This window comes from Culex pipiens, chromosome 3, assembly GCF_016801865.2.
Source record: "Culex pipiens pallens isolate TS chromosome 3, TS_CPP_V2, whole genome shotgun sequence".
Taxonomy (NCBI): Eukaryota; Metazoa; Arthropoda; class Insecta; order Diptera; family Culicidae; genus Culex; species Culex pipiens.
This window is the reverse complement of record NC_068939.1, coordinates 103,072,025-103,096,967: the sequence shown is the minus strand read 5'-3', so window position 1 is coordinate 103,096,967 and position 24,943 is coordinate 103,072,025. Positions and strand designations below refer to the sequence as shown.

The 24,943-nt window shown below is 42.2% G+C and overlaps 2 protein-coding genes across 5 annotated transcripts in view; both read right to left on the bottom strand.

The window, feature by feature from the left end:
• Positions 1–90: 90 nt before the first annotated feature.
• On the bottom strand, positions 91–5,186 carry LOC120418249 (ATP-binding cassette sub-family B member 10, mitochondrial). Its single transcript, XM_039580563.2, has 7 exons — positions 4,679–5,186; positions 4,407–4,613; positions 3,864–4,348; positions 1,000–1,418; positions 843–942; positions 555–779; positions 91–489 (listed from the first exon to the last, which is right to left on the bottom strand). The coding sequence occupies exons 1-7, from the start codon at positions 5,016–5,018 to the stop codon at positions 220–222; spliced, it is 2,046 nt and encodes a 681-aa protein (XP_039436497.1). The 5' UTR covers positions 5,019–5,186; the 3' UTR covers positions 91–219.
• A 13,875-nt stretch (positions 5,187–19,061) lies between these two features.
• LOC120418266 (uncharacterized) overlaps positions 19,062–24,943 on the bottom strand; it is a 53,401-nt gene continuing 47,519 nt past the window's right edge. For all 4 annotated transcript variants that reach the window (XM_039580583.2, XM_039580585.2, XM_052709299.1 and 1 more), the window contains 3 exons: positions 24,365–24,885; positions 24,096–24,262; positions 19,062–22,374 (listed from right to left, as the gene is read on the bottom strand). In XM_039580583.2, the coding sequence (XP_039436517.1) occupies positions 20,241–22,374; positions 24,096–24,262; positions 24,365–24,885 (2,822 nt within the window). In that variant the 3' untranslated portion in view covers positions 19,062–20,240. The remainder of the gene's footprint in view (positions 22,375–24,095; positions 24,263–24,364; positions 24,886–24,943) is intronic.

The following is a 24,943-nucleotide window of genomic DNA, read 5'->3' as shown; positions in this document are numbered from 1 at the left end:
ACATGCATTGGATGATCCAGTGTTAATCTCATTGTAATTCCTTATTTGTTTTGTCATTCAAAATTAAAAGACAAAACAATTGTCAATAGGTATTAGCAATATTCTTTTATTATTATAAACAAATTGTAATAATTACAAACACAACAAGTACCGTTTCCCTAATTAACATAGCACACGACTCTTTTATTACGCTAGAAATACCAAAAAACCTTCAATTTTTCACGCCGTCGTCGAGAATGTTTGCCGCTGGACGAGCTCCTTAAAAATACCCTTCTCCATCGCCATAAGGTCGAGATAGTTTCCGTGCTCCACGATTTTACCATCCTGCAGCACGGCAATGTTGGTCGCGTTTCGAATCGTACTTAGCCGGTGCGCTATCGTCAGAACCGTTCGGTTTTTCGTCAAGTTCTCCAACGCATCCTGGATCAGCTGCTCCGAAACTGCGTCCAGTGCGCTGGTAGCCTCGTCAAGGATTAGAATCTTGGGGTTCTGTAATACGGGTACAATCTGATCAGGGATACTGCACTAATTGTAGATCACAAAATTGACATTACCCTTATGATTGCCCTCGCAATCGCCACCCGCTGCTTCTGTCCACCGCTCAGCATGACTCCCCGTTGACCGACAAGCGTGTCCAGACCTTGGGGAAAATCTTGCGCAAACTCGTGCACGTGGGCCTCGCGAACAACTCGTTCGAACGTACTTTCCGAAACTCGATCGCCCATGTTCAGTCCGTACAGAATGTTTTCGCGAATTGATCCACTGAACAGGATTGGTTCCTGAAAAGTGGAAAATGTGTGTGACAATTATGCTAAACTATTTCATCCGATATTATTGAAGACCTGATTTACGGCACCAATGTAACTCCGCAAAGACATGGGATTGAGTTCACGAAGATCGTGACCGTCCAATTGAATGCTTCCGGAATTGGGATCGTACAATCTGCAAATAGGAAAGAGTTCTTTTATCCAACACTTTAAACCCAACCCAAAGGCATACCGTAGCAAGAGCGAAGCCAGCGTCGACTTGCCGGAACCGCTTCTGCCCACAACCGCAGTCGATGTGGCCGGTTCGATGCGTAAACTTAGCCCGCTCAGAACGGCCGCATCGGGCCGGCTAGGATAGTTAAAATGAACACTGTTGAACACAATTTCTCCGCTGGGTGCCTGCCGCAGTTCGAGTCCACCCTCGACTGGAATGGTGTGCTTCCGGTCGATGATTTCCCAAAGCCTGGTGGCCGATCCGACGCCCTTGTTCAGTTCGGTGTAAAAGTTGCTAAGGCCTCCAATGGAGATGGCAGTGTATCCCGCGTACAGGATAAACGATGTTAGCGCGCCAACGGTCATTTCACTGTTGCTGACCATGGTTCCGCCGTAGTACAGCACCGAAAGGATGATGATGTTGCCAGAGAGGCCGGTCTGAAATGATATTATCATTTGCATGTTTTCAAGTCAATTTCCAATTTTTTCATACATTTTTGAATCCACTCCAAAAAAATATTAGCAAATGTATGCTAGTACTTTGACATTCGATTGAATTAAAAGTTTGCAAAATTAAGTTTAAATAAACTTTTGTTAGAAACTTGCTTGCTGTTGATTTTTGAAAGGTGTAAAAACTTGTTTGTACTGTTTTTTTTTTGCATTTTGAATTGGTTATGTAAGTTTTTATAGAAATAATTCTTTTATGAGCTTTTTGTTGCAAAATGTTTGGCATGAGTATTTGAACAAAACGTAGTACTAGGTTTTTGTCAAATTGTCAATTTCCCGCATGTTTCATCACAAAATTTTTATGACTTTTGTTTGGCATGTTTTGCAGAGCAATCCCTTAGGACATCAGCGTTATCATGTTGATAGACCGAAAAATCTCACAAATTTTACAGTAACCAAACAAAATAGATGTGGAAGATGATGTGAAAATTCATCTCATGACGCAGATTTGACAATTATTGAGTGCAGTAAAGTTCAAATTAGAGGTGGAACAATTCAAAAGTCCGGATTGCAAAGCGTCCTGGAATTCAAATACATAGTAACGTGAATAAAATTCACACCTTAATGTTGTTGATACATTCTTCCGTGCCGTGACGATACAATGGATTCCTTTTCAGTTTTTTCGGCTGTAACTATTTTTTTTACAGATTATGAAAGAACAACCTTTTGGTTGCTTTTCAACAACAAAATATGTATCGCGAAATTACAACCTAGGAAATTTGTGTTTTTCAATGTTTCATTGAACAGGCTATGATTCTGCTCTGTTACTCAATAGAACTAGATTTTTTTCAAGTTTTTTTACGTAAAATTGACTGCTGAATCAAATGCCGCCATTGGATTTTGAAAAAATAAATGCAATGCTCTTGACAATTTGTGACGTTACAAAGCAGACTTTTACTGGGAGCAAAAACCTGGCTCGGTAGAGTTGCTAGTCGGCAGTTGGACTCACAAGCGAAACGTCAACAGTTCGAATCCTAGGGTGGATGGTAGCCTAGGTGTAAAAACTGAAAATCGCACTTTGCTGAGTTCGTTTTCACACTTTTTCATACGATTTTTTCAGTTCGAAAAAATAGTGTAATCGTAGTTGAACTGAAAAAAGAGGTTTGGATTGCCTCACCGTTTCAAGCCTTCGGACACCAAGTTTCGAGTAGGAATCTCGCAATATAGGGGAAAGTGGGGCAAGTGTAACAAGCTAAGGAAATGCTCGTTATAACCCATTAAAACGTTAAAAATCTGTCGGATTTTTTAGAATCATCTTATTCTAGGTCTTAACTGAGACTTTGATAGAACAAGTTTTAAAAAAATCTGTTTTTTTAAAGTAAAAAAATGATTTTAAAAATTTTGATTTTTCGTACGTTCTACTCAACTAGTGGGGCAAGACGAACAACCCGTTGGGGCAAGAGGAACAATGCATGTAAAAACATGCTAATTTACTAACAATTGAACTATTATCACTTAGATACATAAGATTAGGATGTATTTGAAACATTTCTTTCATTTTTAGATTAAAAAATAATATTTTTCTAAAAATTTTACCGTTTTTACGAAAAAAAAAAATATTACTTAGATGATAAATAGTGAATTTTCATGATATCACTATTTTTTGTATGGACAATTTATTTAACAGTTGTTTATCAGTTTTTAAGTACTTTTATGTATTTTTTTCACAATAAAATATTTGGTTGCAGCATTTCGTTTTTTTTTTCATACTAAAAATCCATATGGTACACTTGCCCCACCTAAACAAGATTTTTTAAAAGCTCTCTACAAAAATAACCAAAACATAAATCATACTTTATAATACGTGAAAGTCATTGGTAGGGACACTACTGATCTAGGAAAAATAGCATTTTGATAAAATGAGCCTTAAAACGAATCCAAAGTTTTATTTTGTACTTTCCAAATATTATAAGGAAACAAAGGTTTTGAAAAAAAACTTCATTCAATCTTATGCCCCGTGGCGTTTACGTCGTTTTGGCGGTTATGTGGTAGTAGAATCAGCTAATTGCATTGCTAGCAACAATTCCTCATAGTGGAAATAATCAAAATTGTAAAAATTACGGCCCTACGAGCGATTGTTCCTCTTGCCCCATATGGTCGTCTTGCCCCACCTTCCCCTACAATGGTAAGGTAATGCTATAAAGCGAAAAAAATGATTTGTTTTTTTTTTTTTGATAATAAAGTTAATACTTTTTGTAAATTGATTGAATACCGATTTGAAACGACTTTGTTCATAAAAGACGGTTAGGACCATTTGCAATCTCACCCGATAGTTGTGAAAATGCGTTTCCATTAATATTATAGCAGTTGTAATTTACAGTGGAGACGCTTGGTATCTAAGTTTTTGAAGTAAACAAATATCGAATTTCTACTCACCATTCCATAAAACGTCGCTCTGGCTTTCGTTTCCCGATAGCCAATGTTCAGAGCATCAATCAGCTGTTCCGTAAACAGTTTCTTTTCGTACATTTCCTTGCAGAACATCTTCACCGTCTTAATATTGCCCAGCCTTTCTTCGCCCACTTTCATGACGTCGGCGAACTTGTCGGTGAGTTCCTTCGTAATGTTTCTCACGAAACGACCGTAAACGACGGCCACTCCTGCCACGCACGGCACAATGCACATCCCGACAAGGGCTAGTTGGGGTGACGTGTAAACCATCATGCCGGCCCCGGCCAGGATCATTGCCGTGGAACGCAGTCCATCGGAGAGGTTCATGCTGAGAGAATTTCCAACCTGGTATGTGTCCGAGGACAATCGATTAACCAGCTCACCGGTGCCTCGTTGATCGAACCAACCCGCTTCCTGGTTCAGCATGGAGCTGTATACTTTTGAACGGATGTTTTTCGTTATTCGCAGAGCTGTTTAATGAAAGAATGCATGTCAATTCTTAGTTTATCGAGCTATTAAACGTCTTACAAGCGTTACTAAACAGGTAAACTCTTCCAAAGTTGGCCAACCCTCCGAGAAGAAATACTCCGCCCAGCAAAAGACAAAATTGGTCAAGCTTTTCCTTTGCTATGCCAGTTTCAGCCGACGTCGAGTAGATAATATCCAGAATCTTCCCCAAACCAAACGGTACGGACATCGTAATGGCAGACGAAATCATGAGGCAGCTGACTCCTCCTGTAAGTATCGAAATCGGTCATCGAGATATACCTACAACCAGAAGCCTCGTATCACCATCCTACCCGCAATGTTCCATCGTTCCGGTTTCGCAAACTCCAGCAGTCGTTTCACGTCCGTAGATTTCAACGCGACCTTTGTGGCCTTTGCCTGTTTCCCAACAGGTGGTGATGATGGTGCATTATCGCTTGCCGCGGAAGAACTTGTCGCTGCTCCCCGTACCAATCGTCGCAGGTTCAGCGGGGTGGCGTTACGAAATGTGTGTGTCACACGCAAGTGACCAGCGGAGGTCCGCCGTGGCATGGATTCGTAGTGACGTAACGCCAGCTGAACATTTCGGAAGGAGCGGCGACACAGGCCCGGCAGCAGCTGGCGGTGGCCATTCAGAATAACTATGCTCATCATGTTGGTCCGCGGGTTAACTAGAATCACAACTAACAAGAATCATGCACAACCGGACCGTGTTGACCGTGCATCGTCGAGAATCGCACTGATGAAATGTTGTGATATTCGTGCAGCAGCAAGGCAAGAGAGCTGTAATGTTTTGGTACTGGTTCTGTGGGTGATGGCTGGTAAAAGCAGGAGGCGGGGGGTGGACGCAACAAACAGAGCTGTCAGACACGGGCATTTGTTTATGATAGACCGCGGTGCAGATGAATGCAAGGATTTCGTTAAAAAGTTTTTTTTAAGCTTGTTTTATAGAGTAAAAAAAAATAAAAAAAATTCTCGCAAAGTATGCTATACAGTATTGCCTTGACGTTCTCGATTGCGAGATTACTACATGAAACACTAAGCACCTAAGCTTCTGCAACTGCCTACCAGCGATTCTACCGAGACAGGACCCAAGGAGACGTCCTAAACTGAGCAAACGACCATACCCGACCTAGTTAGATCGGGACCTACGTTTACTTTCCCGCCCGACGGAAGGCGTAATCAAACAAATCTCGTCTCGAAAAATGCCACCGAAACCATTTGGGATCGAACCCAGACCAACTGGGATGAGAGGCAACTACGCTTACCACTACACCACCGACGGTAATAAGATGGCTCGAGAAGGTCAATTTTTCAGGACATGTTGTTTTCGGTTACTTTTAGGCCCCTAAACAACTCCCCAAAATTTGGTAACGATTGGTTGCATCCACACTTAGAGTATTGCATTTCAGTTTTGTACGGGAAAATCATGGAAAATCTTCTGTTTTACATTCTGATTTCTATAATTTTCATTTTCCTCTAAATTTTTAAACCATCGTTAAAGCGTTAAAATTGAGAAAATTCTCATAAACTTTCCCCCAAGAAAGTATTGTGCTATCTTACTCCTGTAAAAAGATACAGCGTCCTCAAAACTGGCCTAAAACGTGTTTTATGCTTAGAAATCATGCGCAAAGTGTGGACGCAACCATTCGCTCCCAAATTTTAGGGGGTTGTTTTGAAGCCCAAAAGACACAAAAAAAAGTTTTTTCTGGTTTGATTTGATCTTTTTTAAAATTTCCCATACAACGACGAGCCAGTCAAAAAAATACCTACCATGTGCACCTCCTTTTATATATAATATTTGCTACCCCCAAAGATACACGTGGGTACGCATGGGTGCTTAAGATTACTCCATAGCATTTACACCCAAAATAAAAAAAAAACAAAAATAAGGCCACGAACCCCTATTGAAAATAAAAATTGGAATACACATGTATTTTGTAAAAATATTTAAAAAAAAAGTGATGAAAACTTGGAAAAAGAAATGTTATTTTTCAATAAATTGCAACTTAAATTATAAAACCTTGCAAAGAGCTTTTTCAACAATTATTCCTCCAATTTTACTAACAGTTCAATAAATGTTGGTGGGTGGTTTATGAGTGCAAAAAAAGACTTTTCAATTTATATGGAATTCCTTTATTTTTGCTATCTTTACAGTTTTCCACTTGAGTGAAACGGTCAAAATTCAAGGTTCCTTCCAAAAAATTTTCATGAAATTTTTGACGAAATTTTCCTGTTTTAAACCATAAAGCAGTTGTGTAATGTATTTCAAGCATAATTTTATTAAATATTAAATTTGCAATATTATTATATATTATCGAAACTTTTAAAATACCTACAAAATAATATAAGGTTACATCAATTGTAAAGTTCCCTCCTAATATTAAAACAAATTAAGGAATTATCTAAATGTAAAGAATGCATTGAAAAAATAAACCACGGTCCCATCAATAAGGTCCAACTTGTGATAGCCTTCCCTTTAATGAGCAATCGAATTGAGAAGGGAAACGATCACCAGTTGTGTTGGTCCGAGCCAGGATTTGAACCCCGATCTGTCGCATACGAGGCGGAAGCGTTACCGCTTGGCTACGTATGGCTCTACTAAAGGTCGCTTAATGTGTGGGTGAGTTTTCGGTTTTTATTATGTTCGTTTTCCAAAAAAAGGATTTTAAATAAATGAAACTACACACATCAAATAAAGTAGTAATCCAGCTGCGTGTAAAAGGCCTGGGTGTAAAATAAATATTGCATTATTTTATGAAATTGTGTGCAATATTACACCCTGAAATATGTAGCCCATCAGTATGGGAAACCTGCTTGACCGAAATGTCAAGCTCACATATACGTTTATCCTTTCCATTTTTCATTGGTCTGATAGCCGAGCGGGCTAAGGCGCCAGACCTAACTGTTGAAGCTGGGTTTGAGTCCCGTCGGTTGCAACTTTTTTTTGTGTTTACAAAAATTGTACATGCAGCGTGTAATATTAAGTGTCTTTTTTGACTAAGGTGATGTGCATGCTTTTGCATGCGATTTTACCATCGGATTTTTTGCTGTGCAGAGAACTTATTATTCAGAACTTTAGAATACATTTGAATATTTGTTAGACATAGGAGAGAGTTAAGAATAATAACAAAAAGTTGCGTTTGCGGAAAATTTTATTATTGAAGAATTTGTACAATGAATCAATGATTTTATAAAAAAAATATCTGATTATAAGTTGATTTACTTTATCAGTTCCTCTCAGATTCCAAAATATCTATTTAGTTTTCTTCCAGTTAGTTTTCCTTCAGTTAGTATAACTCGCCTTCACACAAAGCCGTCGTTTCTGGTTTGCACCGGAAGCAAAGCAAGATCGCCCCAGCAGCTGGACACCGAGTTGCGGCTGAGGACAAAAGCAAAGGCCAGCAGAGCCAACCAAGACCCCTACACAATCCCCCTTCCCTTCCCACGACTTGTCTTTTAACATCAATCCCTTCCCTACTAACCCCGAGTAGGCCGCGGGTAATCGGCTCCCCTCCCACTAACATTTACACACAAGATCCTCTGTAATTACTCTTAGCATTAAGAACAATGTAATTACAAAAGCCGACTCGGTCCTAACCAGGTCCCAGTACCGAAAAGGACCTAATAAAAATAATTTTATGAAGAAAAAAAAGCTGATTTACTTAATCACTGAAAGAAAGGCACCGTCATCTGGGGTGATTCGGGACTACAGTCTGAATAGGGACAGCAGTGTTTAAAAAATCCAGAAAAATCAAAATATTGTGCTCTAACATGGTTAAAATTGCTGTCCCAATTCGCCCCATGTGTCCCAATTCACCCCAGTTGACGGCACATAGTAATATCACATGTCTCACACGTGAATCTGCCCCATACGGTTTAGCATGTGAATATCATGTGCAAATCACATATAAAATTTCAACCATGATACATATTCAAACCAAGTGAAAAACACTTTAGCTTCATTTGTCATCGCATGAATAGCTGATGAAAATGAAATGGATTGCACATTCAAATCAAATGATTTTCTTTTGTTTTTCAAGTGAAAAGTTAAAAAAGAGTGGCTTGTTTTTTTGAAGAAAAAAACGTTTCATACATTACATATATTATTCGCTTTTATTTTTTAAATGCAAATTACATTTTAGGTCTCCTTCACAAATAAACCAACATTTTACTTTTTCACTTCACATTTCACACGTTAAAATTCACTTTTCGGGCGATTGGCGAACCTTGGCTCCGGTGCACATTCCGGAACACCTTGATAAATTTTGGATCTTTGTCGTCATCCGCTGTAATCTTTAGGAAGCCACTATAAGCAGCGGTGGCAGGATGCGGACGATGGAAACTGTTCTGTCCGCAGCAAGTTTCCCAGGAATTCAAGTTAACCTTTCAGGCTCATCAATCAATTTTGATTCCGAACCTGAAAACATCAGAAAATTTTCTGCTTAGCGTATATTTTGTTAGAGATGTAAATAGAAAATGATTACCTCTGTTTTGCAGTATAGTTTTAACTATTAAAGTACACTTTTCTAGCAAAAAAAATAATTTGAAGGTGCGAGCTCTTTTCTCATACTATTCATGTAGCCATCTTGCTTGGAACTAATTTTCACCATTCCAACTGCAATATCTATAGAGCTATCTAAGCCCGATCTCACACACACTAGCACACCATTTGTTTTGCTGGCCGGTACAAAATTTAACCTCACTTTTTTTCGTGTACGTACACGCAATACATGCGCACGTAGATAACTCTATAACATTTGACATCAACGTGAATTCAACTTGAAAATCAAAGGATAAGTCAGTGTGTGCAGGAAGCACACGATGCGAGCCGGACCAATCGGCACGGAACTGGACATCATTTGAGGTCCCACGATTGGAAGCTCGGGACGTGGAATTGCAGGTCTCTCAAATTTGACGGGAGTATCCGCATACTTTCCGACATATTGAGGGTCCGCAAGTTCAGCATCGTAGCGCTGCAGGAGGTTGGCTGGATAGGCGCGGAAGAGGTACAAGCGTACCCAAGGATTGGCTGTACAATAGGGTGGGTACGGATTTTGAAAAGTTCTCAGATCAAGTTCTGGTGTGGTTCCCCTTGTAGGTCATACGCATAGGGACCCTCACGCCAAATTTCAGCTCATTTGGTTGAAAACTGGCTTGTCTCAAGCGAGTTTAAGTTTACATGGGATTTACTATGGGAAATTTTGAATTTTCGTTCATTCGCTCCTACAGGCCTGGGGAAAACATGTAGAAACTTCTAGAATGTCCAAAAATGAGCAAAATCTTCTGGAGAACAACTTTCCCGAAGAGACCAGGTCGATTCGTTCAACCCCCATCGAGCTCAACGGCAAAACATCCGGGGTTTACGGAACCAACGGTTTTCCCCAGAAAAGCATCAAATTTTCCTTAGCATGCTATGAATGCTAGATGAACATCGCGACGCCACATGTCAAACAGCTACCACGTGGTTGTACAATTTGCACCATAACAGTTTTTTTTCTTATTTGGAGATTTAGAATACAGCTAAATAGTATCAGGATCACCATAAATGATAATTCTATAGTTCAAAAAGTAATAAAAAGTAATATTTTATAGGCGATGCTAGTCCACGTGGTAGCTGTTTGACATGTGGCGTCGCGGTGTTCATCTAGCATTCATAGCATGCTAAGGAAAATTTGATGCTTTTCTGGAGAAAACCGTTGGTTCCGAAAACCCCGGATGTATTGCCGTTGAGCCCGATGGGGGTTGAACGAATCGACCTGGTCTCTTCGGGAATGTTGTTCCCCAGACGATTCCGCTCATTTATGACCATCCTAGAAGTTTCTACATGTTTTCCCCAGGCCTGTAGGAGCGAATGAACGAAAATTCAAAATTTCCCATAGTAATTTCCATGTTAACTTGAACCCGCTTGAGACAAGCCAGTTTTCAACCAAATGAGCTGAAATTTGGCGTGAGAGTCCCTATGGGTATGCCCTACAAGGGGAACCACACCAGAACTTGATCTGAGAACTCTTCAAAATCCGTACCCACCCTACTGTACAATCTACCAGAGCCGCGGCGAAAAAAAGAGGCTGGGGACAGCCTTTATAGTGCTGGGCGAAATGCGCGATCGCGTGATTGGGTGGACCCCGCTCACCGACCGAATGTGCGTGTTGAGGATTAAAGGCCGTTTCTTTAACATCAGCATCATAAACGTGCACAGCCCGCACTCAGGAAGCGAAGATGACGACAAGGACGCATTTTACGAGCAGCTGAACTGGACGTACAACAGCTGCCCAAAACATGACGTCAAAATCGTTATTGGAGATTTTAACGCTCAGGTTGGCCAGGAGGAGGAATTCAGACCGGTGATAGGAAAGTTCAGCGCCCACGTACGCACGAACGAAAACGGCCTGCGACTGATCGACTTCGCCACCTCCAAAAACATGGCCGTACGAAGTACCTGCTTCCAGCACAACCTCCGAGACAAGTACACCTGGAGATCACCACAAGGAACGGAATCACAAATCGACCACGTCGTAATCGACGGTAGACACTTTTCCGACATCATCGACGTCAGGACCTATCGCGGCGCCAACGTCGACTCGGACCACTATCTGGTGATGGTGAAAATGCGCCAACGACTTTCCCTGGCGAAAAGCGTTCGGTACCGCCGCCCTCCGCGGTTGGATCTGGAGCGGCTTAAGTTACCGGAAGTCGCATCCCGGTACGCGCATTCGCTGGAGGCTGCGTTGCCAGGGGAGGGTGAGCTGTTGGAAGCTCCCCTCGAGGACTGCTGGAGGAGCGTCAAGGCAGCCATCACCAACGCAGCAGAAAGCACCATCGGATTTGTGGAACGAGGACGACGGAACGATTGGTTCGACGAGGAGTGTCGAGCGATTTTGGAGGAGAAGAATGCAGCACGGAGGGCAATGCTGCAGTACAATCTCCGTGATTACGAGGTGGCGTATGGACAGAAGCGAAGGCAGCAGCACCAGCTTTTCCGAGCAAAAGTGCGCCACCAGGAAGAGTTGGAGTTTGAGGACATGGAGCAGCTGCATCGCTCAAACGAAACGCGCAAGTTCTACAAGAAGCTCAACGGATCCCGCAACGGCTTCACGCCGCGAGTCGAAATGTGCCGGGATAAAAATGGAGCTATCTTGACGAACGAGCGTGAGGTGATTGACAGGTGGAAGCAGCACTTCGATGAACACCTGAATAGCGCAGAAGCAGAGGCAGGGGCCCAAGGCGGCAGGAGAGAGGACTTCATCGGTACAGCGGGAGAAGGAGAGGAGCCAGTTCCCACGATGAGGGAAGTTAAGGATGCCATCAAGAAGCTGAAGAACAACAAAGCAGCGGGTAAGGATGGTATCGGTGCTGAACTCATCAAGATGGGCCCGGAGAAGCTGGCGTCCTGTCTGCACCGACTGATAGTCAGGATCTGGGAGTCAGAACAGCTACCGGAGGAGTGGAAAGAGGGAGTAATATGCCCGATCTACAAGAAGGGGGACAAGTTAGATTGTGAGAACTACCGTGCCATCACAATCCTCAACGCGGCCTACAAAGTGTTCTCCCAGATCCTCTTCAGCCGCCTATCGCCAATAGCGGAAGGTTTTGTTGGAAGTTATCAAGCCGGATTCGTCATGGGGAGATCAACAACCGACCAAATCTTCACTGTGCGACAAATCCTCCAAAAGTGTCGCGAGTACCAAGTCCCCACGCACCACCTTTTCATCGACTTCAAAGCCGCGTACGACTCAGTCGATCGCGAAGAGCTATGGAAAATTATGGACGAGAACGGTTTTCCCGGGAAGCTGATCAGACTGATCAAGATGACGATGGATGGGGCTAGGTGCTGTGTGAAGATATCGGGTGCGGAATCGGACTCGTTCACTTCACTTGGGGGGCTTCGGCAAGGCGATGGGATCTCTTGTCTCTGTTTCAATGTCGTGCTAGAAGGTGTTATGAGACGAGCGGGCTTCAATATGCGGGGCACGATCTTCAGCAAGTCCAACCAATTCATCTGCTTCGCCGACGACATGGACATTGTTGGCAGAACGTTCAAGGCGGTTGCGGATGCGTACACCGACTTGAAGCGGGAAGCAGAGAAGGTTGGGCTAAGGGTGAATGTGGCGAAGACAAAGTACCTGCTGGCAGGAGGAACCGAGTCCCTTAGGGCTCGCATTGGACCAAGCGTTACAATCGACGGGGACGAATTCGAGGTGGTGGAGGAGTTTGTATACCTCGGATCGTTGGTGACGTCGGACAACAGCTGCAGCAGGGAAATTCGGAGGCGCATCATCACTGGAAGTCGTGCCTATTTCGGTCTTCACAAGAGCCTAAGGTCCCGAAAATTCTCCCTACATACGAAGTGTTCCATCTACAAGTCGCTGATAAGACCGGTCGTCCTCTACGGGCACGAGACGTGGACAATGCTCGAAGAGGACTTACGACCGCTAAGCGTCTTCGAACGTCGAGTGCTAAGGACCATCTTTGGCGGCGTATATGAGAACGACGGATGGCGGCGGAGAATGAACCACGAACTTGCACAACTCTACAACGAACCAAGCATCCGGAAAGTCGCGAAGGCTGGCCGGTTGCAGTGGGCGGGTCATGTTGCAAGGATGCCGGAACGAGCCGACCAATTGAGCCAACGGAACCAGAAGATCAATCCTGCAAAGTTGGTGTTTGTGTCGGAGCCGGTAGGAACAAGACGTAGGGGGGTGCAACGTGCGAGGTGGGTGGACCAAGTGGAGAGCGATTTAGAAAGTGTGGGTGCGCCGCGAAATTGGAGAAATGCAGCCATGGACCGAGCTTGTTGGCGGAGAATCGTGCAGCAGGCCAAGCTAATGGTGTAGCGCCAATAAAAGTAAAGCAAGTAAGTAAGTCAATTGGGGCGAATCGAAGTGCAATGGAGCACCCGCAGTCGAGCAGTTTTTGACAGTTTGCTCCATAAGAAATACATTGTAGAAAAAAACAAAAACTGTTCGAATGGAAATGCTCCATTCGTGTGAATTAGACATGAAAATCCCATGAAAAAAGAGTGGATCAAGATGGGTTGAACTAACGTTGTTTTCACATCCATTCCACGTGTAAAACATGTGTAGGTCAAATGAAAAGCATGTGAATTTACTGTGTTGATTTTTGGAGACACTCACGTGAAAAAGCACATGAAATTGCCATGTTGGATTTTTTCAGTGAAGGAAATACGAACATATGACCAGTAGCGTGCCTAGCCCCTCGAGGAAGGTGGGGCAATTATATGGACGTTTAGAAAATTTCGTCGTTTATGGACGCCCCCTGACTAACAAATATCTGAGGATGGTGGGGCAGTTGCCCCATGTTGCCCCACCCTGTGAACGCTAGTGCATATGGCCCTCATTATGCTCATTTTAAGATTAGCATAGTCAGACTTAAATATTAAGTTAATGTTATTACCAATTATGAGTTCATTTAAACTTTCGAGTACATTAAAATTAACTTTTACAACCCTCTCCAATCCCTTCAAAGTCCTTCCGTTTCCACATTATCTTCGTTGGAAACTTTAAACATTACATCGTTATATTCTCATTTTTATCTTTCACACAGACGGAGCAGAGCCAGATAAGAGCAATCATTGTTGGGGAGTTGGCTCTGCACTAGGGTGCCCAGAATATGGGACTTTTTCTCAAAACCTCGCTCCACAAGCTGAATATTGTTTCTTGAGTTATTTTAGGACTCGATTTATGAGCAAAATCGGTAATCGGATACTCGGAGGTGAAGTTTGTATGGGAAAATCGAAAAAATGTGTGGAAAACCCATTTTTTTACGGTTTGCGCTACTTCCATCCAAATATTCCCAAAAGTGAGATTCTCATTGGAAATTTAATGCTCTACAACTTTGTAGAATATACCAAAGCTGTAAAACACGATCCTGAAAAGTTATTAGCGATTTAAAAAAGTCATTTTTGTATGAAAAACATTTTTCTCATCAACTTTAGGCTCGGGTATCAATGGAGCAGGGGGTCATTTTTTCTGGGCACCCTACTCTGCACGTCTTGCCGACAGGCCAGAAAACATCACAAGCGGCGGGCTCCGGAAGCTCTTTTTCCCTGTCCCTTGCGGTGGGTGACGCTAGGGGAACAATCAGTAAGGTAACATCTGTTGCGACTAAAATGCAATGGCATTATTTGGTGGGGATTTTATACCTTCATTTTTCTTTGGTCAACAGTCCTTTTCGAGAAAACGCGTTGATAGAGTGGTTTGTTGAGGAAAGAAGAACAGAGCATTTAAAAATTTGATGGCTTGTTTTATTTGTGATGTTGTGGTATGTGGTATTATTGAATGAACCGTTCAGAGTGAATGCTAAAAAAATGAAATTCCAGATTTCAACATTTCGTTGACAAAAGAGATATTAATAAATGTATTTAAATTTCCTTCAAAATCAATCAATTTTGAAAAAAAGGTTGAATACCGTATTCAGTTATGACATTGGTTCATACAAAAATGCTGAAATTTGTATGACCCAATCTCACCCCCCAGACCCAATGTCACCCCTGATGAAGGTACGTTTTGATTGCAATTTTGGTTTTATATCAATTAATGATAGTTTTCCGTGAAATTGTGCAAAATCACTAAGTATTTAAGAATGAACAACAAATAATTGTACGAGTCATTTGGACCCTTCTTTCGAACCCTTGTACGTTGAATTCGAAATTTGAAAATGTTTGATTAAGAGTTCGTACAAAAACCATGTGGCCTTCAAATTTAAGTGATTCACCTCCGTATCTCAATGATAACCCCCATAAACAAAAAAAACGTTGATAGTTTCATCCAAATCGGAGCACCCCGATACGACCTGTGACACATTGGTGAAAAACTCGCTCTTAAGAGCTGCGTACTGGCCCATAAGCTAGTTCCGAGAAGTCGCTAATCTTTCCTGATAAAGCACTGGATCACAGCTTCAAATTTTGAGTTTTAGCATAGAATAGAGAAAGATAGAATTGCCACTCATTTACCGACTGGGGGACAAAACTGTGCTGCCTAACTGATGCCAGCGGCGAAACGGGGAACTACAACACCCTGCGCATAATACTGCCAAGAATGTGGAGAACTGGTTGGCCCATATATATTATTCATTAAAAATGTAAAATGATTTTAAAAAACATGGAAAACAAATCAAAACAATTATGAAAATTCAAGATAAGTGCATCCCTTAACTAGGATTTTTTTTAAATAAGATTAAATGATTTTTATTTCGCATCAGCATCTTTTTTTCTAAATTCCAAGATTATGCCAAATATGTTGACACCCGTTTTCACTTCTCCAAGACATCTGTTTTGTCACGTTGACATTTCGTTGTCGCTGTCAAACCAAGTGAAGAACCGGAAGAGGAAAAGACTATTTTGCCGTTCGGAGTGAAGAAAAGTGGTCGTGGTGTTCCAGCTTGAAGGTTCTGAGGAAGAAACCCGGCCACGCCGGCAACGGTTCCCGAGTTGTGCTTGACGTCGACGGGCTCCTCCTCTTGCTCGTTGTCCGCCTTGCCTTGCCTGTTGCGTGTTTCGACCATGATTTGCATCAAATTTTCGTCATGGCGCTCGACAGGCGCTTCTCCTTGCGGGTAACGTCTAGCAGGGTGGCTTCCGGGTATTTCTTCAGGAATTTTTCAATCGTGTAGCACTGAAAAATTGCCGAGAACCTTTAAGCAGGCACCCACGAGATTCGCCCGGGCAGGTTAGGCGGAAAGTACTAGAAGTCTTCACCGTGTTCCGGAACGTACGCAGTATGACGCAGTCTTCTTCCGGATTAAAATCTTGTTTCTCAGTGGCATCTTCTTCACCACTTTGTTCCACTCACTCGGTTCTCGTCGACCAACCTGACCAGCAAAGCCTCCGCACTCCAACTTAAACCGCAATTTGCGCCCAATCCTAACGTTCAACCGCCTTCACTAGTCTCGTCTTTTCACCCAGCTTCCAAGCACCATTTCACATTTTTGATCGCCAACTGAACGTCAACAAGCCTTTTTCCATCTGTCACTGTCAAACAAAACGCACCCTCCAGAATGCACAGGGCAGTTCCATCAAAGTGCACAGTGCGCATTTCGACTGAAGTTCCCCGTTTCGAGCAGTGGTGGCGCTGTCGGCAGTGTCCCTTGACGTTTACAAGGGGGAATCGGCAAGTGGCAATTCTACCTATCTCTATTCTATGGTTTTAGCCTGAATTTTATGTTTGTAGGGGAGTGTGGGGTAATTTGGACACCCTAAGGAAATTGCTCTGTCACGGGCTGTATGGATATTTTAAAGGAATGTGGATGACACCAGAGGAGAATAGAGACCATATTTAATGGAAAAATGACATTTATTTCGATAAATTTTGATGAAAAACCCATTTTTATCGCAAATATTAAAAGGTGTCCAAATTACCCCCATATTTTTATGTGGGGGTAATATGAACACCCCTATGGGGTAATTTGGACATGCCTTGTGGGGTAATTTGGACATGCCTTGTGGGGTAATATGGACATAACTTGTGGGGTAATTTGGACACATGTTGAAGAATAAGTTTGACATTTGATTTTTGAGCATGTTTTTTATCCTTCAACCTGGTTTTGTAATTGCTTTATATTTTGAAGTGTTGTTTTGTTCACAATATTTCATCAAAAATTTAAATAATGATTTTGTGATAGAACTATAATTCAATAGATAACAAATAGTTCAGTGTAGTATACATAATTTAATCATTAATACTGAAATGATTTAAACATTGATTCTGGATCAGGCACACTTTACTTATTTTAGTGATTAAGGTATCGTTTATGTTTATATAAATCAATCTTTATATAGAATTTATTAGACTGAAAATAAATTTTATTTTATTTTACATTCTGTACTGCCGTTCTACGCATAATTGTCCCATGTCAGTTTTTGACGATTTTGACTTTATGCCATTTTTAAGTTTAGTCTGATGTGTACTTTTAGAAAAACACATAAAATCTGGTACTTTGTTCGGAAACTCATCAAAAACAACACCAAGTCTGTTTGTCCCATCGTTGAACTTCTACGCATAATTGTCCCACCAAGTATTTTCTTACACGGAATCATTAGTTTTACTAAGCATTATGCCTTGTTTACCTGTTGTATAGCAAGAGGATCACAAATAAGGGTGATAAACTGCTAACTGGGGCGATTAGGGACACATAGGGCGAATAGGAACCCACGGGACAATTATGCGTAGAAACACAGAAATCGGTCGAAAAATTTCAATCGCGTTTTTCTCAGTTGCACTTTTTTGAACATGGGACAATTATGCGTAGAACGGCAGTGTAGCCCTTCAAATTTAAATATTATTGTAAACCAGCATAGAAATTAGAAATGTCAAAGAAATTAATTAAAAGCAATCAACATTAGAGTCTTGTTGAACGCAAAATGTACAGTAATCAGATTTTCATCAATTCGAATATTGGAATAAATTTATCTAAATTAAAGAATAGGGGTTTTGTGAAAGTTCTCATTGCTCACATTCCTTTTTGATTGTTTTGACATATTAAATCCCTCTATAGAGGGATTTAATATGTCAAAACAATCAAAAAGGAATGTGAGCAATTTATAAATTTATCTAAATCGCTTTAAAAACTCATCCAACCATGAAAGCTACTTTTTTGTTGCCTGACAGGTAGACTTTCAGGTATGTCCAAATTACCCCACAAGCCATGTCCAAATTACCCCCATAGCATATTCTATCATAAATTGCAATTTTTGATGATAAAAATGGATAAAATGCACAATTTGTATACGTACATATCTCAGGCATCGTCCAAGCAACCCCCTTAAACATAAAATGTCCACTTTTTTGCCATATAACCCCTGCAAAACCTTATTTCCTAACCTTCAAATATTAGAATTTAAGGCAGTGCCAACCGGCCTTTGGAAACTTTTACATATTACACCAAAACTACTTAACCTATTCCAACTTTTTTGGTTTGTCCATACTCCTAGGCCATTACAAGTACTAGCCTTATCACTTAAATTGCCATTTTAACTTTATATCCGAAGAAAAGGTGATTTTTAAAGGGGTGTCCAAATTACCCCCCCTGTCGATATTACCCCAAACTCCCCTATGTCATAATAAAGCTACAATAGTTGTTCGGTAACTGGGCGTTGTTTAACTGGGCTGCTTTTAACTGGACGCTCGATAACTGGGCCGTAGCCCAGTTAAAAGGCAGACAAACGTCAAAAAACCAAAACAAACCGAAAGGACCGAGGGGTTAATGGATGCAAAAGCATGTTTAATAATTAAAAAAAAAACTTTTATCAAACTTTTATGTAACTTTAAGTCACAATTAGAGAAATATGAAAAGTAAGCATTGTAAATAAATGTGAGTAAAATTTATTTTATATTTTATTTGCGAAATATTATGCATCGGTGGTACCCTCTTTATTTTTCGTTCAGCCAAGTTAGCGAGCAGCATTCGGTGACTGAGCTACGTTCTCAGCCCAGTTACCGAACAAGTACTGTATTCTAGAAATGTTGGCTCAAAATAATAAAAAAATCAAATCAATATTTATAAATTAACATCCAGATCCATTAATTTATTTTGTTTCCGGGTTCTTTCAAAATCAACACAAAAAATACACTATTATGTTTCATGTGAATACCTTGAAGTTTATTTCAAATTTATACATGTTTAATTCAAAGCGTATGTCTATTCATGTACTTTTCTTATTCTAGACTGATAAGTGTGATAAAATATGTTTCCTTATTTCTCTGATTCCTAAAATCCTTTAAATAATAGTCAACTATCTCATATGTTTCTTTTTATAACGTTTTTTTTTTTCATTAATCGTATCTCTCTCTTTGTTTGTAAATCCAACACATTATTTTTTTTGTAATCTTCAACCGGGAGGTACTTACATCGTAGATAAGTGCATTATTTCTACTTTTTCAATGTTTTTTTGTTGTTGTTTATATTCTTACAAAAATAGTTTGCAGAAATGAATGTGTGGCCAAATGAGAAGTGTGTAGTGTAGTCCTTCAATAATTTAGCAGTAATTTTAAGGTAGACCCCACTTGGGTTTGCCTAAGAGTAAGTGTTGCATTTTCCTTTGTGCCAAAGGAAAAACGTAAAGTGGGATAATAGGAATAGGAAACGAAGAAAAACCTTACGCGCTACTGCAAATTATTTTGAATGCGATGCGGTGTTTATATGAGTGTGTGTTGGTATGTGTGTGTATGTAGTACATTAGCTGTTACTGTTACAATAAAATATCCTCGCGCTAATAAGTTATCTTGTAGTGATAGTATAATTATAATAATAATCATGTGACACTAAATTAAAATCTTCGCAACTAAGCCGTACAAAGTCTGCCCCCTCAGCGAGGGCAGGTCTGTTTTGTCTTCCTCTTGTTCTTCGGAAAGAAAATGTTTAAATCATTTACTCTTTTGCTGCACTGGCTGGGTGTAGAAATGAGTGTTTCTTTTGGCGGCGTCGGTTCTGCGAATGCTCGGAACACACGGTGTTGGTGGAATGTTGGCCGGCGTTCGATCAGTGCTTCTTCCATCAATAATTGCAATCATGTTGGGAACGAAAACGCAGGAAGGAAAATTATCGCGTGTTTGTGTGTGGGTGTAATTAAAGACAAGCCAAAGTGACTAGAGCAATTGATTGGTCCCGGGACTCGCCGGAACCGGTTGCTGCTGCTGCTGTTTTGATTAAATTCTTTGCTTCCAGTTGTAGTAGGTAAGTTCGTAAAGGTTTTGCTTGGTTTTAGTACAAGATATATCTTAGAAAAAAACTCGAGTGACTTTCTCCTCGCTTTAGTTGTAATTTTTAACGTTTGTTTTGTTTGTTTTTTTTTTTTTAGTAATAAATGTTTAGTGTGCAGTTTTGTTTTGTTGCTTGTATCATTGATTTCAGTTTCGCTTAGGCACTGCTTTGGTCCTCGTTCGAGGAGACACGTGACAAGGATCTTTGTTTCTGTTGTGGTATCACAGTAAGGGATTTTGGTATTTTTAGCAGCTGGGCGGCAGCCGAGTCCATCAGGATGGATCCGCCGCTGGTTGCGCCGCCACCACCGCCGCCGAGGAGGGAGGGTGCCGTGTTGGCCGCCGCCGCCGCTGCGACAAACGCACTCAGCTGCGATTGGCTGACAAAGTTGTTCAGCTTGATGAGCTGATCCAGTTGGGAGGGAGTGGGCGGCGTCGGGGCTTCCCCGGGGACCGGCTGTTGGTTCGGAGCGGGCATCGAGAATACGCTGGTGCTGTTGGGCAACGAAATTGGCTTGGCGCCGCCCAATGCGCTCTTGAAGAAGGCACTCGCCGCGTTGGCCGCCAACGGAGGTGGAACCAGTGCGCTGTTGGTGTTGCTGTTGGGTTTGCGGGTCTTGATCAGCTGCTGCAGTTCGCTGCTGGGTCCATTGGCTTTCGCCGAGCTGTTATTGTTGTTGTTGTTGCTTGCGATCGGAATCAGTGAGTTTTGCTCCAGGATCTGGTTGGGGATTTGAACCATTTTCGGCGGGTTCTCCGAGGGCTTTGGGTTGGTCGTTTTGATCGCCGTCAAACTGGGCGGTGACTGCTGCTGGAGTCGCTTGTGCTGTTGGAGGAACAGTTGCTGCTGTTGCTGGAGCAGCTTTTCCCGCCGCAAGATGCACATGCGGTTGTAGTCGTTTATTGAGATGTGGTACGGTTTGCCGCCGGACATTACCTGGACAAGTTTTGGTAATCTGCGGCCGTCCGCCGTCTGGTACAGAGGACCAGACTTGATGGCCTCGGCACTGCCGGGCGTAATCGGAATGAGCGTTGGGCGCCAAGGCTTTGAGGTTTCTCGCCGTTCGGCTTCGGTCAGCTGATCCGGAAGCTTTATAATCTCTCGCGTTCCGACGGGTCCCGGAGACTTCTTAACCTGGGGTTGGGGTTGCAACAGTGACTGTTGTGGCTGAAGAAGCGATTGCTGCTGCGGTTGAGTCGATTGGGCCGTCGACGGTTTTGTGTTTGCAGGAATTGTGGTGATTGTGACGTTCTGTTTTGCGTTGATGCTTATCAGTTCGGGTGGGACCAGATTGGTCGCCTTGTTGCTGGGCCCAACACTTGTCTCATCTAGCTTGATCACTTTGGAGTCGGTCTTAGCGCTGCCCGAGCTGCTGGACTTTTGCTTACCATCCGTGGAAAGCTTTCGCTTCATGGAACTCGTTGAGGACTCTCCTCCGGTCAGGTGAGGATTATTCGACTTTAGCAAGCTGACCGGTTCCGTTGAGGACTTTGTCCTCGTTTTAGCCGCTGGGGTGATGGTGATCGGGGCGTTTCCAAGTTGCTGTTGCATGATGCTGCTCTTGTCGATGACCGATACTGGCGGAGGCGTCGGAACGTTATCAAACGACCGCAACCGGCTCTGCACAGCCTCCGAGTACGTAACGGCATTGTTTTTGGCTTGCGGCGACAAGATCAGATCGCCATTTCGGTAGTACTTTTCCAGAAGCACCAAATGCCGCAGGAAGCTTGACTGGTTTCCGTACGGCTTCTGCAGCTCCTCCCACATAGACCGCGTCGAGTCGTCGTACTGCAACGTCGTCGTCACCTTGGCCCATCCTTCGGGCGTCCGCGTCGCGGCCGTGTTGAACGGGATGTTGATGTGAATGCCCAACTCTTCCTCGCCAGGGAACAGCTCGCGCATGGAAATGTTTGGGTTGGCTTTGAGGGCTTTCGTCATGTCCAACCCATCGTCGTTCTTGCGACGCTTCTCCGCCGACGGTGGCTGCTCAAAGGACAGATCCGTGTCGAGTACGATCGAACTGTTTCCGCTGATGTTGGCCAACAGCTTGGGAGCTGGCGTGATCGTAACCTCGTCCAGATCGCCCACCTGACTGCTGCAGTTGCCGGTATCGATGATGGTGAGGTCGGTGGATTTGCGTGCGTGGCGGGTTCGACGCTGCAGCGAAATCGAATCGTTCACCGTGACCACCTCGAGTGGTTCGTCCTCTTCACCGTCCGATATGATGATGTCGGGATTGGTGACGATCTGCTCTTGCGGCTCCATGTCGCGCTCGTAGAACTGTAGCAACCTAAAAAAAGGAAAAAAAAAAATAGAATGTTAACACCACTACTCGAGAACGTGCAAGGCCATGCGTCTCCATCGTTCCATTTCTGCGGTGGAGACGCGTGGTATCTTAAAGAAAATCGTCTAGTTAGCCGAGAAAACACGAAAACAAACCACATAATTTCACTGACGCGTCAAAGTCAATAAGTTTCCGCGTCAAAATGATGCACTGGCTAGCTAGGATATTAAATTTTAGAGAATGCTCTGAGGTTAGGTACATTTGAGCATTGTCAGATTCTCAATCACGTTTTAAGGAACGTTGTCGGCCGGTAAACAGTAACGGTGTTAACTCATTTCGATTGTAGAGTTTTACTATGTAATAACTTTATAACTCAATTGCAATTTTACTTTACCAAACTAACCAAACTAATTTACTAATCACTAAATATAGCTTTCTCGTACACTGATCACATACTGTGTATAAAAAATCGTAATCGTAAAGCTTCGAATTTGATATGAACATCAATTAAAGCGGGAGAACGTCTGGAGCAACATTTGAAATGGGCGGTACGACATTGCGCTTACGGCCTTTCATTACACGCGTTTGAATGGGACGAAAGGCCGTAAGAGCAATGTCGTACCGCCCCTTTCAAATGTTGCTCCAGATGTCTCCTTTAAGGCCCTAACATTGATATGACCAAATATTGAACTCAACATATTTCAAAAATATGATACTAAAAAAATTCCAAAATTTCGGCCAAAAATTTTTTCGTGCACCTCAACTTTGTTCAAAGTTTGATGGATTTTTGATAAGGTTTTTTAAATATTTTTTTTTATTTGGTAAATTTAAAGACTCGATTATCCGAAAGCCTCGAAAAAATTTCACTTCCGATAATCGAATCAGGAAAACATTTTTAATCGTTGCCTTATTTATGATTGTCGCGCTTAATTATGACCCCTAAACTGCGCTAAAGTGATTTAGAATTTTAAAACCATGATGGCCATGAAATTATTCAAATTTGACTAAAATGGGAGTGGAAGGTTCCTTGGTGTATAAAGAGGTTTGGGTGCCCTCCCCATTCGAGCCTTCGTACTCCTGGGTTCGAGCAGAAACTTGCAATAGAGACCACAAAAGACCTGGGGGTCGTGGATGTGGATGATTCAATTTTGAGATGCGTTTTAGATACAGTTCAGCATGGGCAAAACCTTGCAAACTGAAAATATTTTCTCGAAAATCAGAAGGCAAAAAAATGATTTTAAAAAAAGCTTTATTTGAAATAGAAGTGCAATAAACTGAAAACAGTTTAAATTGCATTTTCCGGCTTAGATAATCTCTTTCGGTATAAATGGGCATGTTTAAAAAATACAAATTTCCGAATATTTTCAAAGCACTTTTCTATAGACAGTCTTAAATGGATGGCTAAAATTGCGTTCAAGCAAAATTATACAAACATTAAAATGACATTTTTGCAAAAAACTTGACAACTGCTTAATTTTGAAAATATTTATTTGATTGTAATAAATTTCTTACTTTGGTGTGCAAGTTTCGTAAAAAAAAATATCAAAAATTAAATCGAAAGATTCCGTAGATATACAGATTTTTATTTGCTTAAAATTAAGAACCTTGATGCACCAGATTTCGTTTAACGTGTTCCGTTAGCCAAAACATTGCCCGAAATTAACACCCCCCAAACGCCCGCTAAGCGACCAATTAAAACTTTCCCGGCAACTTTCATCGGCACTCACCTTCGGTTGTAGTTCTTGATAAACTGCGCCTTCTGGGACTTTGCATCCGGCGGCTTTAGCAGTAAATTTGCATAGTATCTGCATAATTTGCACACCACCAGCGTCGAGTTGCCGAGCTTTATGGCGATTCCCTGCTCCTGGATGAGTCGCTCTAATTGTGGAATTTCCTGTTTTTTTTTAAAGTGGGTGGGATGAAAAGAGAACGAGTGAGTATCAGTTAGAGTTGGAAATGTTCAACAGTTTGTCGGTTTCGGGGGGGGGAAACTCACATTAACTATGTAGTAGATGTGATTCTTGGGTAGCCGCCGCTGGCACATGGCGCACACCATAAGGTGGCTTATCCGCTCGTAGTGCCCATCGCAGATCGGAATCAGCGTCATTGCCGCGTTCGACTGGTCCAGGTTAATCTCGAGTATCTTGCAGATGGTCTTCTTCATCTTGACCAGCCACTTCCGGCGGATGGTGTGGCACGCGTTTGCGGCGCAGTTTGCCACGTGGCAACTTCCCTGGACCACATTTGCATCGGCTTGGTCCAGCAGTTCCTGGCCGCCGGTTTCCGATTTTTGCGGGGAAGGTTGCTGCTGTGCAGTTCCGGAGCTTTCTCCCGCCTTCTGGTTGGATTCGTACTGGCTCTGCCGGTCCGCTCCGGATTCCAAGCTGCTTTGCATCTTGGCCAGGGACAGCGACTTGGCTTCCGTCTTTTTGCGGTAGGACGGACAGTTTGCCTTTCGGTCCACGTGCCGGAAACAGGCATCGCACAGGCAGCTGTCGATCTTGATTTTTGTTTCGCCTGTTTTTGAAAAATCACAAAACAGTTAGAAACTAGGAAACATCCTCAAAACAACTAA